At 38.6% G+C, this 16,408-nt stretch overlaps 1 protein-coding gene and 1 long non-coding RNA gene across 9 annotated transcripts in view; one reads left to right on the forward strand and one right to left on the reverse strand.

Moving 5' to 3' along the window:
• The window catches only part of SLC5A1 (solute carrier family 5 member 1), a 50,598-nt gene that overhangs the window by 20,044 nt on the left and 14,146 nt on the right, over positions 1 to 16,408 (reverse strand). For 3 of the 8 annotated variants that reach the window (XM_083803891.1, XM_083803890.1, XM_083803889.1), the window contains 2 exons: positions 10,976 to 11,103; positions 7,067 to 7,138 (listed from right to left, as the gene is read on the reverse strand). In XM_083803891.1, the coding sequence (XP_083660017.1) occupies positions 7,067 to 7,135 (69 nt within the window). In that variant the 5' untranslated portion in view covers positions 7,136 to 7,138; positions 10,976 to 11,103. The other 5 variants (XM_083803894.1, XM_083803888.1, XM_083803892.1 and 2 more) reach the window with 5 other exon arrangements.
• On the forward strand, positions 62 to 2,297 carry LOC310883506. Its single transcript, XR_014573567.1, has 2 exons — positions 62 to 519; positions 1,655 to 2,297. It is a non-coding gene; the product is annotated as an uncharacterized lncRNA (long non-coding RNA).

The raw sequence follows: 16,408 nt of genomic DNA on the forward strand, positions 1-16,408 counted from the left end.
GTTGGTACAAGTTTAGTCAGAAGATATTGGATTAATTTAATTAAATTCTTCAACTTGCACAGCAGAAATATCTGCTGAGAAAAGTGTTTCTGGAAGATACAAAATCCAACAAATTAGGAGGCATATTTAATGAATGCTGGATCTCTAATACCCCCAGATCTTGTACTGATCCAGCAGAGAGAACGCTGGGGAGAACACAAGAATTACTGATTGGAGAAAGACCAAAACCAGCAAAGGTTTATGCTAAATTAAGCCACTCAGAGCCATTCAGAAAAGAGAGGTTAGCCTGAAAGATCTAATTTTTCATAAAATAGCTCAGACTATAGTAAAAGATTAAGAGAAAAGGTATAAAGTTCCCTTCATTTGAAATGAAAACATTAAAGGCAGTATAAATACCAAATGATAATTTTCAAGGCCAGAAACTGAAGGATGCAGGATAAGAACTTGAGGGAAAAAGGAAGTTGGACTGGATATTGTAGGCAGAAGATGTGAGCTGAAGTAGTTCTAAGAAGAGAAGATGTGAGTGAATATTTTTTTAATTCACTTCTATTTGTTCTGTGTCCTATGAAAGCTAGAAAGAAAAAATGAAACAGGATTAAAAGAAAAAGCATATAGAAAGCAGGTGAAAGTAGCTCTGCTGACCGGCTTCTAATAATGCTCTCCTTTGAGGTAGATCCCTCAAGGTGAAAAACCCCAAAATGCTTTAAAATGTTTTTAGAACCATGAATGCAGGACCTGCACCTGCACATTCTCCTTATGCAGTTCCCAAATACAGGCACTTGCAATATGCTTGAAGTTACCTTACAAGAAATATCCCTTGTCTGCAACTCACTGAGGGATTCTTAGGGTCCTAAAACATATGTGAAGGGAAAAGTTACAAATTTCCAGGTCTGCAGTCACTGCAGTGAGCTCTTTGTGTAGCAGTAAAAATTAAGTCAATCTTTCTGAGAGCACAGGGACGACTGCCTGAAATTCAGGAGGATAAAAGGGATTTCATCATTGAAATCCATCTCTGAAGATCAGATTTATTCTATAGAACTATGCCATAGCCAGGAATAGCATCCACACTCTTTATCTCACAATCCTGATCTCTAATCAAAAAATAGATTTTCCTCTCCCGTTTTTTATATGCAACAAGTAAAATTCATCCATCTACTGCTTTCTTTTCCACGCTAACTTTTTGCTCTTTTCCTTTGTTTGGTCTCCTGATTTCTTCTGGTCTTAGTGTAGACAAACTGTTCTTCTACTGTGACAGGGAGCTTCTGTCTCTAGTCCACTCAGTTCTGGCCTTTTTTTTTTTTTTTTTTTTTTTTTAAGTCAGTTGTGCCCTGCAGAAATGTAACCAGTTTGTCACATGAAAGAGGTTTCTACAGGAATCGCAAGACTTGCAACAAGCATTAGCAAATATGACAGAGATTCTTGGTAATAGAAAAAAATTTTTGCTTTTAACCTTTTTGTGACAGCAGCAGTATTTTCTCATCAATGATCATGAAGAAATAAATACCATTAACAGTAGCATTAGTACTGTTGTCCAGTGCTTTTCCTGGAGATGAATAATTAAACTTAAATCTAGATTACCAGAAATGCAATCATCAGTAAAGATTAACTACATTAATCCCTGATTTTATTTAATGTGTTCCCTTTCCTGTTTCAGAAGCCTAAAATGTGCTGCAAGCAGATCCAAGTAACAAAAGCAGTTAATGAAGAACTTGAAGAACTGACGGCTACAGTAGGCTTTGGCCCAGCACCTGAAAACACGGGACCTACTGTAACATTTGCTGGTAATTCTGTGTTCCCAACTTCATCCAGGGCACAGCTGTATTTTAAGAAAAATGTGAAACGCACCCAAAGCAATGCAAAATTACCACCATGTTTAGGGCCAGTGCAAGGACAAAACAATGTGAATGCACATATCACCTTCATACTGGGGAAATGCATATTACTCTGAAAACTGCAGCATGGTTAAAGCAAGAGGAGTGTTTACCAAATATGCTTATGCCCTGGCAGCTGCTGATGCCAGAGTGGAAGAGAAATTTCCCACCTGCCATGGCAGTACTTTAAGGAGGAAGCAAGAAGGCAGATGTGTGGTGGGCAGATGTGTTGTGTGCAAAGAACTTACTGGTGAAACATTTCTATACTGAGGAGGCTGATCATCAGAATTGTTTGATTTGCAATTGGTACATGCTGCAGTACACCTACGCATGACATAAAGAATGCTCTTTCTCAAAAGACTCCAAGTAAACATTTACACTGCTCCCTCACCATAGGGCCAGCATTAAAGGTGTCTAAATTCCCAGAAGTTATGTGGCTAAAATTTCTTCTCTATGATCTAAGTAACAGAGATGCATCAAGTTGGTAAGATGGTCTTTTTGCCTTTGCTGCAGTGACAACAGAGCACTTAGAGGTGTAACAGGCTGGGTGTTTGTCTCTGGCTTGCCTCTTTTCCCTGGGGAGCACCACTGAGAGAGCAGGTCTCCATATTTGATTTCTTTCATGTGCATGACTGTAAGTCAGAGGATGGCCTGAAGTTGGGGGAGGAAAGAGGGAAAAAAATTCAGGGATCGTTAACCATTCTCAGTGAATGCGTTAGTGAACGGATTTTAAAAACAGATATAAGAGGAAAAGTAAAGAGGAAAGTTTATTGAAAGGAACAAAACCTCTTAAGAGGGAAAGAGAGGGCAAAAAACTGAACTAACCTGGAACGTGGAACATTAACTCTTTTAAAATCTTTTAAGAGGTCAGGTTTTAACAAGAGTACTCTGTTCAGGAAAAGTACCATCACACTGCAGGCAAGTGATGATCGCTATGTTTTTTCCATGTTATTCATTAACCGATTCACCTTGCTCTTTTCATTAACTTTAGGATGCAATGACATCCTGGCACTTGCTGTTCCAAACCGTATGCAACATACTTTGCAAATCAGTGACCACTGCAGTGGTAGTGTGCAGACTTTGCAGCTTATGCCTTTCCTCCCTCCCAGGACCTGCTAATAGATATCCTATGTCCCTAATGTCCTCTTTCCTTTCTGAAAGTGTTAGCTCAGTATCAAACTCTTTTCCCCAACCCTGAGCACACCTTTCCTGTGGCAAAGAGAGGACTCACCTTTAGCCCCTCAACTGAGAATAGCAGAAAGGCTCCACAAGCCTTGTTGCGTGGTATAACTTCTCCCATGTGTCACCTGCAAAAGATGCTCCTCAAACCCCTCTTCCCTGGACAAATTTCTCATTCCTTTGTTCCTTCAAGGCTCTGAAACCCAAAGAAGGAAGTGTAGAATTTTATTCTGCTCTCTTACTCTGCAAGTATTGCATTACTGCTGAACTAAACTACGTTTATATACCTCCCACTTCACTGACAGAGAGATGGATATACAATACATATCAAGTGAGGTGTCTGTCTTCTGACAAGCCTGACGGCTGTTGGAGCAGCATAGCCACAAGCAGACTAGTCTGATACCCTTCCACTTTTGTCCTCAGAGATGCAGGCTCAGAGGTGTTCTCCAGGCTGGCTGGAAAATTCTGACAGGTTCTATAGTAATCTTCTTCATTTAACTTCTCCTTTTCTACCAGAGCTTTGCTCTGATCTTTTTATCATTCTTTTTACTCTGACAACAATTGCTTTTACACTATTTTTTTTGTATGGAACTTGGCAAAATAATTAATTCCTTATTCCACTTCGTCTAAGGAAAGGAAGTACACTTCTTATTCATACCAGGGTTGTCTTTACAGGCTCCTCATAACAGTGTCAGATTCAGCAAATGGGGAGAATTCTGAGAATAAGTAAAATTTAACTGGCTGCAGAGATCAGAGAAATTGTGCCAGTGATCAGTTCTGATGAAAATAATCCACGCAGAGCTGAAACAAAAACCTGTATTTTTTCCTTTAATTCTTAACTTGCTCACAAAGATCAACGCATCAATAACATTAAATAAACTGAGGAACATTTCTTTTTGAAGTGCATTATGCTCTCAAGTCTAAAATGCTTCCCACTTACTATGCAGTAAATCTTTCCAACCACAGCTGAACTTTGGATGCCCACCAGGTACTACACTTTGCCTTATTAGCTTTTATGCCTCTGGAACTGAGGCATATCAGGTAACTCATAAGTGTGCAGACAGCTTTGTCTGCAAAACTGCAGAACCTGAAAAACAATATTCAAAAGCAAAAAAAGCTTCAAAATCAAAAGGGTTTTTTGTTGTTAATGGTAGTGGGGTTTTTTGTTTTGTTATTGCTGTTTTTTAATTATTATTGTGCATGAAGTCCTGTTAATGCTTAGGGACTGGCTACTACTGAAGCTGACTGATTTCCAGTAACAGACACCTCATTTCTTACAATGCTAGAAAGTATTTTAACAAAAGAAGTTAAAAATTCAGTTTGCAATGCCCAGTGTTACAAAGCAGGCACTTATTTTGAGCTACTCCATGACTCTTTGGAAAAAGTACGGTTGGTTATGAGTATTTAAAGAGCTATACATGCCTTTCCTAAAGACATTTCTGTCAGAGCACGAGAGACCAAAACCAGTTTCTTGAAAATTCTTCCCTCATTTTCTCTAAAATCACTGTGTAAAGGGCACAGCATTTCCTACCATGCAATTAACTCATGATGGATTTAAATTTCTGGCAATCAGTGAGAACATAATTATATATCTCGATCCCTAATTAACTACTGGAGCTACTGAGTTGACTCATCCACTGCATCAAGGACAGTGATTTCAGTGAAATAACACAGAAGTGACCCATGCCCTCAGCAGAACAGCCAGAACAGACAAGCTAAGGGCTTAGTTCTGTGAAATACCAAGCAACCTTTACGGACTCTGCTGGAGTGAACAGAGACAAAGTTGGACAAATTTGGCCCATGATAACTGTATTGCTTCTACTTTATACATTGAGAAACTGAATCACAATCAGGCAAAGCAACTGACAATCACATGCAAAATCGATAACAAAAGTGGGACTAACCTCCCGCCCTTGAGTGCCAGACCTCTTTAGTCTAAACCACATCTATTAGATCATTTAGGTGAACAGATTCCCTTTCCCAGGCTTGCCAGTAAGAGATCCTAATACACTGCTAATGAGTCTCTTTCCCTGTGGAATCAGAAAAGCTACTTATGGCTGCCTTGTAGCACATAGAACACAGCACAAACATGGAAAAATACAATTAGTATAATGGAATTAAATTTATAACAAGTTAGTGGAAGGATTGTTTCCTTTCTCTCTGTTTCAGAAAGCAATCAATTGCATGGCAAGAGTTGTTATGCTGAAATTACAAGGAAGGAATTTGATAAATAAGAGATCACTTACAAAACTTCCCCTACCCCTCAACCAAATCAGGTTAGCCCTGATGTGACACAAAAATAAAGTAAAATAAAGTTAAAAAAAAAAAACAAGTACAGCACTAGCTGTCACAGAATTAAGATCACATCTTTGACTGAACTTTCTATACTTTCATTGATTTCCTAGTCACTCCAGCCCAGTTTGCATAGGTGTTTTGGAATCTCTTTTCATCCGAGGCAAACTCTCCAAGGTGGTGCTGCTGACATAGTATTTAGCTTGCAGTTTGAGTGCTGGTCATTTGTTTATTTTGAGTCATATCAGGAAGAAAAGCAAGAAGGGTTTGTTTTTATGGTGCAGAAAGACACTCCTGGCATTCCAGAAGGAAGGATCGAAGGGGTGGTCTTAAGACTGCACTGATGACTAGCATTTCATCCGTGTTGAGCTTGCATAGTTTGGGCAGGACAGAAAGATGATCCTAGCAGCAACTGCTACACCACAGGATCATCCCTTTTGTCTTCCTACTGGAGGAAGGGAGCTGAATCTGTTGGTTTTGTGTTGCCAGAGAACTCAGTGTTTGTTAACCTTCTTTGGGTCTTAGAGGAATCATTAGGAGTTTTCTATGCCTCTGCAGCAAGATAGAAAGTTCTCTTGGTGAGTTTTCCCTGCCTTGTCTCTTCCATTTTCTTTTATGTCTGCACAAAAAGGTATTCATATTCACCCTTGACAGGCAGACAGAATTGCACAAGGTTAAAACCAGCCCACTGATTAAACTGTTAAGCGAGTTTATTTTTCCTGCTAAATTTATGGGATATCTCTTATAATAACTTGGAAAGGAGAGAAAGGAAGCTTTACTCTTTCCTCAAGCTTCCAACAGAACCTGAATTTTCTTAGATCTACTCTACCAAATGAAGACACCTTTTACTGGCACCACCCTTTAATCTTTTTGTGTCATTAAAATGGCAGCCCCAAGTCCTTCTAAAGGCAGATTGGAACTCCTTGAAGTGAAGGTGACTGAAATAGGTCTAGGTATTTGTGCAACCTACTTTAAGAAAATTCCTTAATTTTTTACAGAACAAACATTTACTCTATCTCCCCCTGGATCCTGTAACTGAATCCGTGTGGGTGAATCTTAAATCAAAAGTCTTAATAATGTGCAAAGATATTTTTTGAGACCAAGCTCAAAAAGACAGCTCCAAAGACAACGGAAGTCACAGATAATATTTAAATAAATTTTAAACTACATTTTACCAATATTTTATCATAATTTTCCCAGGATTTTCTTTTTGTACTGACCAGAACTTGTTACCAAAATTGCAAACACTAGAGCAATATCAGGGAAAAAAACGAGTAGATTAACTTTTCTCTGTGATAACCTCAATATGAGTCAGTTTATTTGAGTGCAGTGAAAATACTTAATTCAAAATATTATTATTTTTTAAGTGGGCTGAAAGACAAAGCATAGAATTTATCTACACTGACATCACCGATGTATCTATGTTCAAGCAAGTTGGCAACACAACCAAGACAACTCAGAGCTCAACACAATTTCCCCAACAGTTTACCCTGCCTGTCATGTGGGTTTTGTTGTGCAGTTATCACTGTATCACTGTGGCTAGAAAAAGAGTTTGAAACTGAGCAGGGTGCACCTATATGACATAGCCATCACAGTCTCCAAACTAATGTAGAAATACTCTGTATTTCTATTTCTATTATATATTTAAAGGCTAGACATACTCACATGAGGGGGATGCACATACACAAGCATCTTTCATATACACACAGAGTATTTGAACTCACCGGCCACCAAACCATGCTCCGTCCAGCCAGGAAGAATCCACCTACTGTCCCTCGGTTGGTTGAGTACATAGCCTGGAAAAAAAGAGAAAGAAAGAACGATTTAATCAAATTTAATCAAATTCTAAGTATATTAGGCAAGCTATATACAGACTAATACAATATATACAGACTAATAACAAACTGCTAGGACAGAGGGTTAAAATACACGGGGAGGGTAAAGTGGAAGAAATAAACAAGCTTACAATGAAGAAAACAATACAACTGAACAATGACTTTGTATCTAGGTCTATGTTAACCCTTGAAGTTTCATTGCTTCACTTTTAGTTACACTACAACCAAAACATCAAAATAAAATTAAATAAAATTAAATGTAATGATACAGTTGATCACAACTAAAAGTTCAGTGTACAAATTCAAACTTATGTCAACACTTTATCAAAGCAATGATCCCTTTGATTTTAGGCACCAAAGAAGACTGATTTTTAAGTTGCAAGTTCATGGAATAGAAAGTATGCAGCTTTTCTATCCAGTATTATCCATCCCTAGCAGATAACCACAAAAATCTATTTTCTTGTTGTGGTATCAACAGTGCACTCACTTCTCTCTGAAGATCAAACACAGAAGTCAGCTAAAATTTCCTTTTCACAGACTGATTTTATATTTGTCTAAGGATGGGCTTTAGAGGAAAGCTTCCTCCATTTTTCTTCATGAGCCTGATCCAAATATTGGATTCCCATTGTATCCTCTGATGGACTTTGAACAGGCAAATAAAGAAAGAAGACTTGAAGAAAATTGGCCATATCTTTTATTCTGATGCAGAAGAAAGAAAGTATACAATAGATTTCCATTTCACTACACATAGGAGCATTTGTCCAATAAAGAAAGCATTGTTGCTGGAAAGAAATGATTCCAGGCATTACTCAGAACACAATTATCTGACCTGATACAGATCAGCCCTCTTCTGTCACAGACCTTCAATAGAAAGTTCAACTACACCAATAGCTAGACTTCCATGGAAAAGACCCCACAGACAGTTCCCTCCCACGAGACAGCAAGGTGTTTGGCTACACTGAGGATTCACATTTTATCCAATGTTTTTGACATCTACTACCACAACAAAAAGATAAAGACTGGGTTGCCATTTTGTGTACACTCCAAAATTCTGGTGCTCTTCAAAACATTGCCAGACTGCTAGGAAGGAATGTTTTTTTGGTGTTTTTTTTTTTTTTTTTTTTTTTCAGCTGATTTCTCTGTTCTGTGCAATGGACCCCTGGGATGTTCCTGGCAAGCACAGGATTACAGAGGGACAATGCCTTCTCTCAGCTTGTTAATGGTCAGGCGTTCAATTGACCAGGAGTGCTTGCCTCAAGGAAAAAGAGCATGCCTCAGAATAGCAGCTTCGAAATTCAGTGTCATTCCATGGTTTACAGCTTTGTAACTCATGGTACTGGCCTATTATCTCCAAACACCTCAGCACTGAGGTTATACCAATAGGATAGTATCTGCCTTTCTCCATTCACTGTGAAAGCATTGTGCTTTGTTTTAGGATTAGGCACTGACGTTTCCCTTGCAGCCCTCAGCATATTCTGCATTGCCTGGGAGGGAGCAAGAGGCACAGCTCTGCTTAGATCACAAACAAAAAGTGATCGCCGTTTCTTGCGACCCCTGAAACTGTCCCTTCCTCATAGTTTGAATGGCACTGCTCCCTGTAGTCAAGGTCCTGCTGGCAAAAAAAAAATAGCACGGAAATAATACTGCTCTCAAATGGCAGCTACAGCCTTGACCCAACTCACTCCTCTGCTGAGAGCAGTCTGTGGTCCTCAGTCTGTCACACAGTCATAGCAGCAGTTTCACACCACAGACATCAACACATATTGCCCTCCTCACACAGTGACTCCACCTCCACTATTCTCCTCACAACTCTCACTTCTCGCTGTTTCCTACAGCATCACCTCACACCGCCAATTCTCACTGCAGTCTCCTGTGTTCCTCAGCGCTACACACCCTCGACTCCCTACTAGCCTGCTTTCTAACAGCAACCCTAGTTGGCCTGGTCTTTACTGATCCGATCTCTCAGCTCCTTCCCCACACAAACCCTGCTTCTCCACTAGCTCTATTCATCCACCTAAATAAATGCCTCTCCAGATCATCCTTCCCTCTCCAGTAAATGCCCACATTTTCCCCACCATCTCCATATTAACTATCTCAATTAAGCACCAAGATCTTTATACAATTACACATTTGCCATTAACTGAGCCATTTTCCTAGGACTCTATAAACTACCTGCTCATCAAGCACAAAAAAGAAAAAAAAAAGCCCAACCTACCCATAGTCCCACTGCCAGGACTACCAAAAAATAGATGACAATAACAGAGATGTCCGCAGCATTGTTGATCTTTATGATGGTTTCCATCCTGGCTGCTTCTCTGGCTTTCTTCTTCTTTCTCTCCTTATATGCTTCTTGCAGAGTTCAGGTTAATGATAAACTGCTGTCATCCCCCTACGTCTTATATAATATATAACTTCAGATTCACTTGTCTCACATGGGACACAAGTTGAAGCTGCTGCTTTTCCCTGGACAATGCTTCCTTCTCAAATATTGCTCCTCTGCTACAGGTGCTGCAGATTTCAGAGTTCACTCCCCCTGCCAAAGGTGCTCAGGGTTTTAACATCAACGAGCAGATGTCTAAGAAGGAATGAGCACCGAAAGGAGTGGCTTGGCTGCAATAAACCTGCATATTTACCTCACTGTGAATACTTTTTTTTTTTTTTTTGAAGTGGTTGTACCTGTAAATCTAGTCATGGAAGACATAGGTCTTTTAGATGATGATGGTAAACAATTATCTGTGAGGAGGAGTGACTTGGCACTTGGGGAAAACCCAGGGGTCCAGGAGCTGGGACACCCTGTGTCATCTCTCAACTCAGCAGGATTACACAAGGGAGAAGCAGCCCTGTGTTTCTGGGAAGGAGACAACTTGAAGCTGCTTTTATCTCTCACATGGATGCAGGTAAAGATGCATGTGAACCACGAGACTCAGATCCAGGAGCTTCCTGTGCTGAATTTCAGGGTGTTCAGACTGGGGTTTTGTGCTCTCTGAATTGTAGCTAATCAGCTTCACATTCAAATAAGTTCAAAGTTCATCACTGCTTTGGTCTGCTCTCCCTTTATTTGTTCCTCTGACTTCAAAATAAAGCTAAGCAAAATAACTGGTCACAAGATATGGGACACACTGATTATAGACAGATCTTCACAATCCATAATAGGAAAGCTTTCCTAAACAATGCCTGTTTGAGGTAGAAGAAATCTGAAAAATCCAGGATATTTAGAACCATAGCCACAAGTGCCAGGCATGTTTCTGGGCTCTAAGGACATTCAAAAGTCCTACTCTCTGCTAGAGAATCAGTATTCATTCTCAGCTGCCTTTTGGGATTAAAGTGTGTGGTATGTTACTTGAAGTCACACTGAGCAGAACAAGCAGTACAGTACATAGAAAACACAGTGGGTTTGATTGATCTTGGAGTGCTTATTTCCTCAGGAGTTGAAATTGAGGTCTGGCAATCTGCTGGCAACAAATTTTTCTCAGGTAAACTAGCCTTCTGTAATTGTGGCTAATAAAGAGCATCAAAGTCTCAGAAGCTGTAACATTTCCTTTAAGAATAAAATTAAAATATTACTGTTGTTTGATCTTCAGTACTCATAAAACAATCCTGTACTCTGACAGTTCAGGCATCTCTCCCAAAACACCTTCTTCAGTTTGTCCTGCAGGTCTGTGAAATGTTAGCTATAAAGCCAACAGAGAAAAAAATTAACCCTGGAAGCTGCTGAGCATCCAGAACTCTCATTAGCTGCAACCTTCCCTACTGTGTATTTCAGAGGAGGAAAAAAAAAAAAAAGACTTATTTACTAACCTTAATTATCAGGAAACAGTTTGCCTAAGATAGGCTGTAGATGGCTCTTCTTTACAAAGATTGCCAGATTCCTATGTGTCCTTGCAACTAATAAGTTTGATTTTCAGGAATTTCATTTCTGCTTCAATCTACAGAGGTAAAGGAAATAAAATATTAGACGGGAGCTTATCTACAGTAACATATCCTGTGTTCTCATCCAGACCTCTGCAAAAAAAAGAGCTCAGAAAGGCTAGGAAACATTACAGGTTCCTGTCCATAGATCCCAGTGTGGCTATATCAAGACTCCAAGGCTTGAAACAGTAATAGAGATCAAATGTCTAAAAAGTAACAATCATGCAACTCCCATCATTACACAGAGTGGAACTTAATTCTGTTTTCTTTCTGAAGGCTACAAACATAAACTAAACTTTCTCTACAAGAGTACTAAAAAGAGATGGCAGCTTTGCCAAGGCTCTTAATATCTGGTCTCCACATCCTCATATCTGCAGTCCAAAGAGAATCCTAGAAGTGTTATACTCAGCAGATTACTGGTGTACTAAATGAATCACTTCATGAATTGAATGCATATAAATGGTCTCTGAAAGGTCAGCCAAGTTTCCAGACTTGAAAAAGGCTGAACCTAGCCTTGTATGAAAGCTTTTGGAAGATAAGCATGAGTGTACCTCCTGATGTGAAGCACAACCTTTGCATCAGGAGGCAACAGTTTCTTTTTCTCTCACCCAGACTAGCAACATGCTTCAGTGGATGTGTTCATCATACCCAAGTATCTGGTCAAGTACAGGGCTCCAGTACTGGACAAAATGACAAAATAATTTGATATACTGTGGAAATTTCTCTACTCTCTGTTGTCAGCCAGGCCAAATCATTTAAGAGAGGTTTTAACTGGAGCAAGAATAACAATGTGTCTAAGTAGCATAACACAGGGATCCAAGTCTACAATGATTACTCTCCTCTGACCGAGTCTGACAACACTAGCATATCATGAATATCTCCATTCCTACCTGAATAGACAAAACAGACAAAGGATGAAAGCAAAAAAAAAAAAGGATGAAAGCATGTAGTAAATTGTTCAAAATCACATACCAGATCACTGATGGAGCCTGAACGGAATTAATTTATAGATTTATAGAAGTCTTAGGTTGCCTCTGTGCAAACAGTTACATATGTCACTTCCTCTGAAAACTTATTGTGTCTTTCATGACCAATATTGTTTCTGTCTAGTACCATACTGGCAACAAATGTTCTGCTTGTGGGTTGCTTGCAAAAAACTGTACCACAAAGGCTTGAAATAGCTGCCACCCTCTGATCACAATGTCAGAATTCCAGCTCCCATGTAAGTCTTCCTCCTGATGATGGCAAATGATAAAGCAAATAGTAAAACAAACAAACCACAAACAAAGAGAACAATGCATTAGTACGCAAACTACCTCCCACAGAGGAACTGTCTAACATTCCTCCAAATTTCATTATAAAACAAGAAGATTTCTTTTGGGGATGCTCCTCTGAAATGCTAGTTTATACATCAGATAGCCTGTACAATTGATAAAGGACAAAAACAGATAAAAAATTTGCATTGTAAATAGTCACATACTATGTTAGCAAAGTCTCTCCTCCTCCTTTGCTGGTTTCCCAGCCACATCCTATAAACATAGTGAGAAAAGAGATCATATTTGCAAGTGGACAACTGCATATGATATCATATTTTGCTTTCAGCAATGTTTTCCTAAGATGGTCCTAATAATACAGTACAGCAGAGCAGGAGACAGAAGGATTATTTAGTGCTTTTTTGATGCACAAGACCATTTTCTATTTGTGCAATCTTCCTTAAGTGAGCAAAATTTGGATCTAATTAGAAGAATTATTCACAGAAGGATGACAAAGATGTTGGAAACTAAAAAAGTGGAATCCATAAAAGAGGAAATGCTAACAAGGAAAAAAAGACTCAAACTCCAGTAGTGAGGTGTAGCTAACAGTAGGAACATAGTTCCCTTGCTAAAAGGATACCAGAAAGACAGCAAGGTCATTCTATTCCTATTCATTTAGAGGATCAGATCAAGAAACATGAAAAAAAATGTGGTTTTTGAAAAAATAAAATGAACGGTATTTCTAGACTAATTTTCTACTGAGCATCTCTACTGAGGAGAAATATCAAAGGACATAAAAATAAATTTTTATGCAGATAGCTCAAGAGAATTGAAGTAAATATAGTCAGACCTTCAGCAAGTGATTAAATTATCTCTGTATGATCACTAAATATGCCCAGCCCTGTGGTATCTTTGCCAATGTTATCAAAGCAACAGTCCAAGGACTGTACTCCTCCTACAAGATAACAAATAAGTTAACTTGATTTTATTTTTATTTTATCAATGCTTTATTCATTTTTATAATTCAGGCCACCAATGCAAGAGAGTTATTGACACGAGATGCATTTCAAATTTCCCTTTGGACTATTATATTTGAATAAAATCCTTAGCAGATGAAAAAATCCTCCTCAGAACCAATGCAGGCTGTCACCAGATTTAGCCATGTGACAGCTGGGCAGATTGTTCTCCACAAGCAACTTCTTAATTGAGTAGCACTCTCATAAAAGAGAAGTACGACTTTTATCTCAGGAACTGTGTAACACGACGTATGCATTATTCTCATGATCCAATTCCTCTTATTTGGTCTATGTTAGAAGCTTGTTAATCCTTCTTGGGAGCTTCCTACTTGTCCCCTAAAACAACATTTTCTGAGAGACACAAGCCGATTTACTTTTACTCTAGCTAAAATTAAAGAGTAGAAGAAATTATCTAGACTGCCCGCACAATCATGACCACAACTCTCATTAACATTTTTGCCACTCGTGTTTCAGAGATGCTTTAGGAACAACCATGTCTCCATTCCATAAAATGCAGGAAAGAAATGAACAGGGGATGAGCTGTTGAGGCCTTTTCCACTGAAATCATTCTCTAGTTGTTCAAGTGACCTAATGAAAACCCTGGTTATTCATACTCCATTTTGCTTGAAATAAATGTAATCACTCTTGAGCAACAGATAGCTTCAGCTTTTGCAGATATGCTTTGATTTCCCTTGAGGAATAACAAATACGTTATTATTTATTGTATTTGACAGGTTAATTTGATTAAAGAAATCCAAGAAGGGGAGGAAAAATATTATAATCTACTAGAGTAATAGCCTCATATATTGTGTGTGTGTGTGTGTGTGTGTAAAAATATATATGTCAAGCTACATCACTTTGCTCTACAGGGTTCCTAGCGCTCTAGCGCTCTTCAGTTAAGCTTGTTTGTACAATGTTTGGTCAGGAAATTAAATGAGGAAAAAATCTGACTAATACATTCCCACTGTACGAAATACATCATGAAGGTTCTGGAAAATTGGTAAAAACAGAAAACATAGTAGGAGAGAACCCAGAAGAAACATTCTTTTAGGAATTTGAACTGAAAGACATAGTATTCATATTTGCAACAAACCAACTGATTGCTTAAACAGCAAAAGATTATCAGAAACAGGAAACAGTAAGATGTGCAGACATCTTTTGGTCAGACTGAGTTCTGACAGAATCTTGAGCAGAACAAAGAGGACAAACGTTTTCTCTCAATTTCAAGGTTCTGTGGAAAGCAGCATTAAAAATATTAACCTATAATCCAGAATGACACAAGAGGTTTATGGCTAAGCAAGTTAAATAACTTGATGGCTAGGACAAAGTTATCACTCAGCTAATATTCGAAGCTTTGATTTAGATTATTAACTCAGAATATAGATTTTTGCTAGCATATTCTTTTTATTCAAATCATAACTATATAAGGGGAAATGGTTTTATACTAAAAGAGAGCAGATTTAGATTAGATGTCAGGAGGAAATTCTTTACTGTTAGGGCGGTGAGGCACTGGCACAGGCTGCCCAGAGGAGCTGTGGCTGCCCCATCCCTGGAGGTATTCAAGGCCAGGCTGTATGGGGCTTTGAGCAACGTGGTGTGGCGGGCGGCATCCCTGCCCATGGTAGGGGGCTGGAACTCAATGGTTTTTAAGGTCCCTTCTAACCCAAGCCATTCTATGATAATTTTAGCTCTACATCTCTGATTGAAGTGACATCTTGAGTTTAGTGGTAGTCTGGTAAACAATCAAATTCACGTAGCAATATATGTTCTGTTCAAAATACTTCACACAAAGCCTTCTGATACTTTGCTGTCAGTCACCACAAAATTCTGTCACTACTAAAACTGCAACCTCAATATATATAAATTTTATAATCTTGTTTTCACAGCCAAGACAGATGTGAAGATTTATTAAACTGACATAATTTAAAGGATTTATCATTTAAATCTCCTCCATAAAATGTAAGACCTATCTGATGCAGTCTTTGGGTAGATTTTAATCATCATTTTGAAGAAGGAAGAACATTTCTAGAAGGGATTTTAGTTTGTGGACCTCCCAGGTTAACAGTTTTATATATTAGATCTAAACAGGTATTATTTCTGTCTGTGGTATATGTGCATACCAATACATACGACGTTTATTTATGTGAGGATTTAGCTGCGTATATAAGACAGTGCATGACGACAATGATGATGGGTGTGGGTATTTCTGGGAATTTGACTGAGACATGAGTTGGTCACTTACATTTTTATGAGTGTTTGATGATACCAGCACATAAAAAAAATCTTCATCTTTACAGGTGATGTAAAATTTGCTACCCTGCATTCTGCTGTAAGGAGATGAACTAGAATGTCAGACAAGCTGATGATTGCATGTAACAGTCAAACTATTCAAACTCTTCAAACTATCTAACTCTTGCTAAAACAAATCTGCTCTTCCAGTTTTGGCACTGCTAAATCCCTAGGGTAGACAGATTGCGGATATTTTAGACGTAGTTAAAATTGTGCTGAGAGCTTTTAATTTGAAACAGTGCTTAAAGGCAATAGTCAATAAGACATTAGCATTCTCAAGGTTATTGACACTTGCCTTCTTTGTTAAAGGGAAGAGAACACGGGCTGATTACCACCTAAAGAATGCTCAGGCACAAGAAGGAAAATATTTAGGAATACACTGGCTTCAAAAGCCATATCTTTCCTGTTATCTGACAACTCAAAACACCCAGAAAGCCTGACTAACTGGATGAACAGGTATTCCCCAAACCGCTACAGAATACAGAGAATAGAAGTGATACTCAGTTATGGATGTTCTCCATTAGAAGAAATCTTCCTCAGGGAACAAACGTCCTGAAGCTGTTCTATGCATTCCTGAACCATACATCCCAGGATCAGCACAACAGAAATAAAAACCTAGCCATACATCTTTCTCCTTTTCCCTTCAGCAGTGTTGGGCTCTTGCTCTGTGATGTTTGTATTTATTAAAAATCAAACGTTTTTACCAAAAATAGTCATTACAGTAATATTTTCATTCATTCAATCCACTGCACAGACTGCAGCTG

The sequence above is a fragment of the Anser anser genome (assembly GCF_964211835.1).
Source record: "Anser anser genome assembly, chromosome: 18".
Classification (NCBI taxonomy): Eukaryota; Metazoa; Chordata; class Aves; order Anseriformes; family Anatidae; genus Anser; species Anser anser.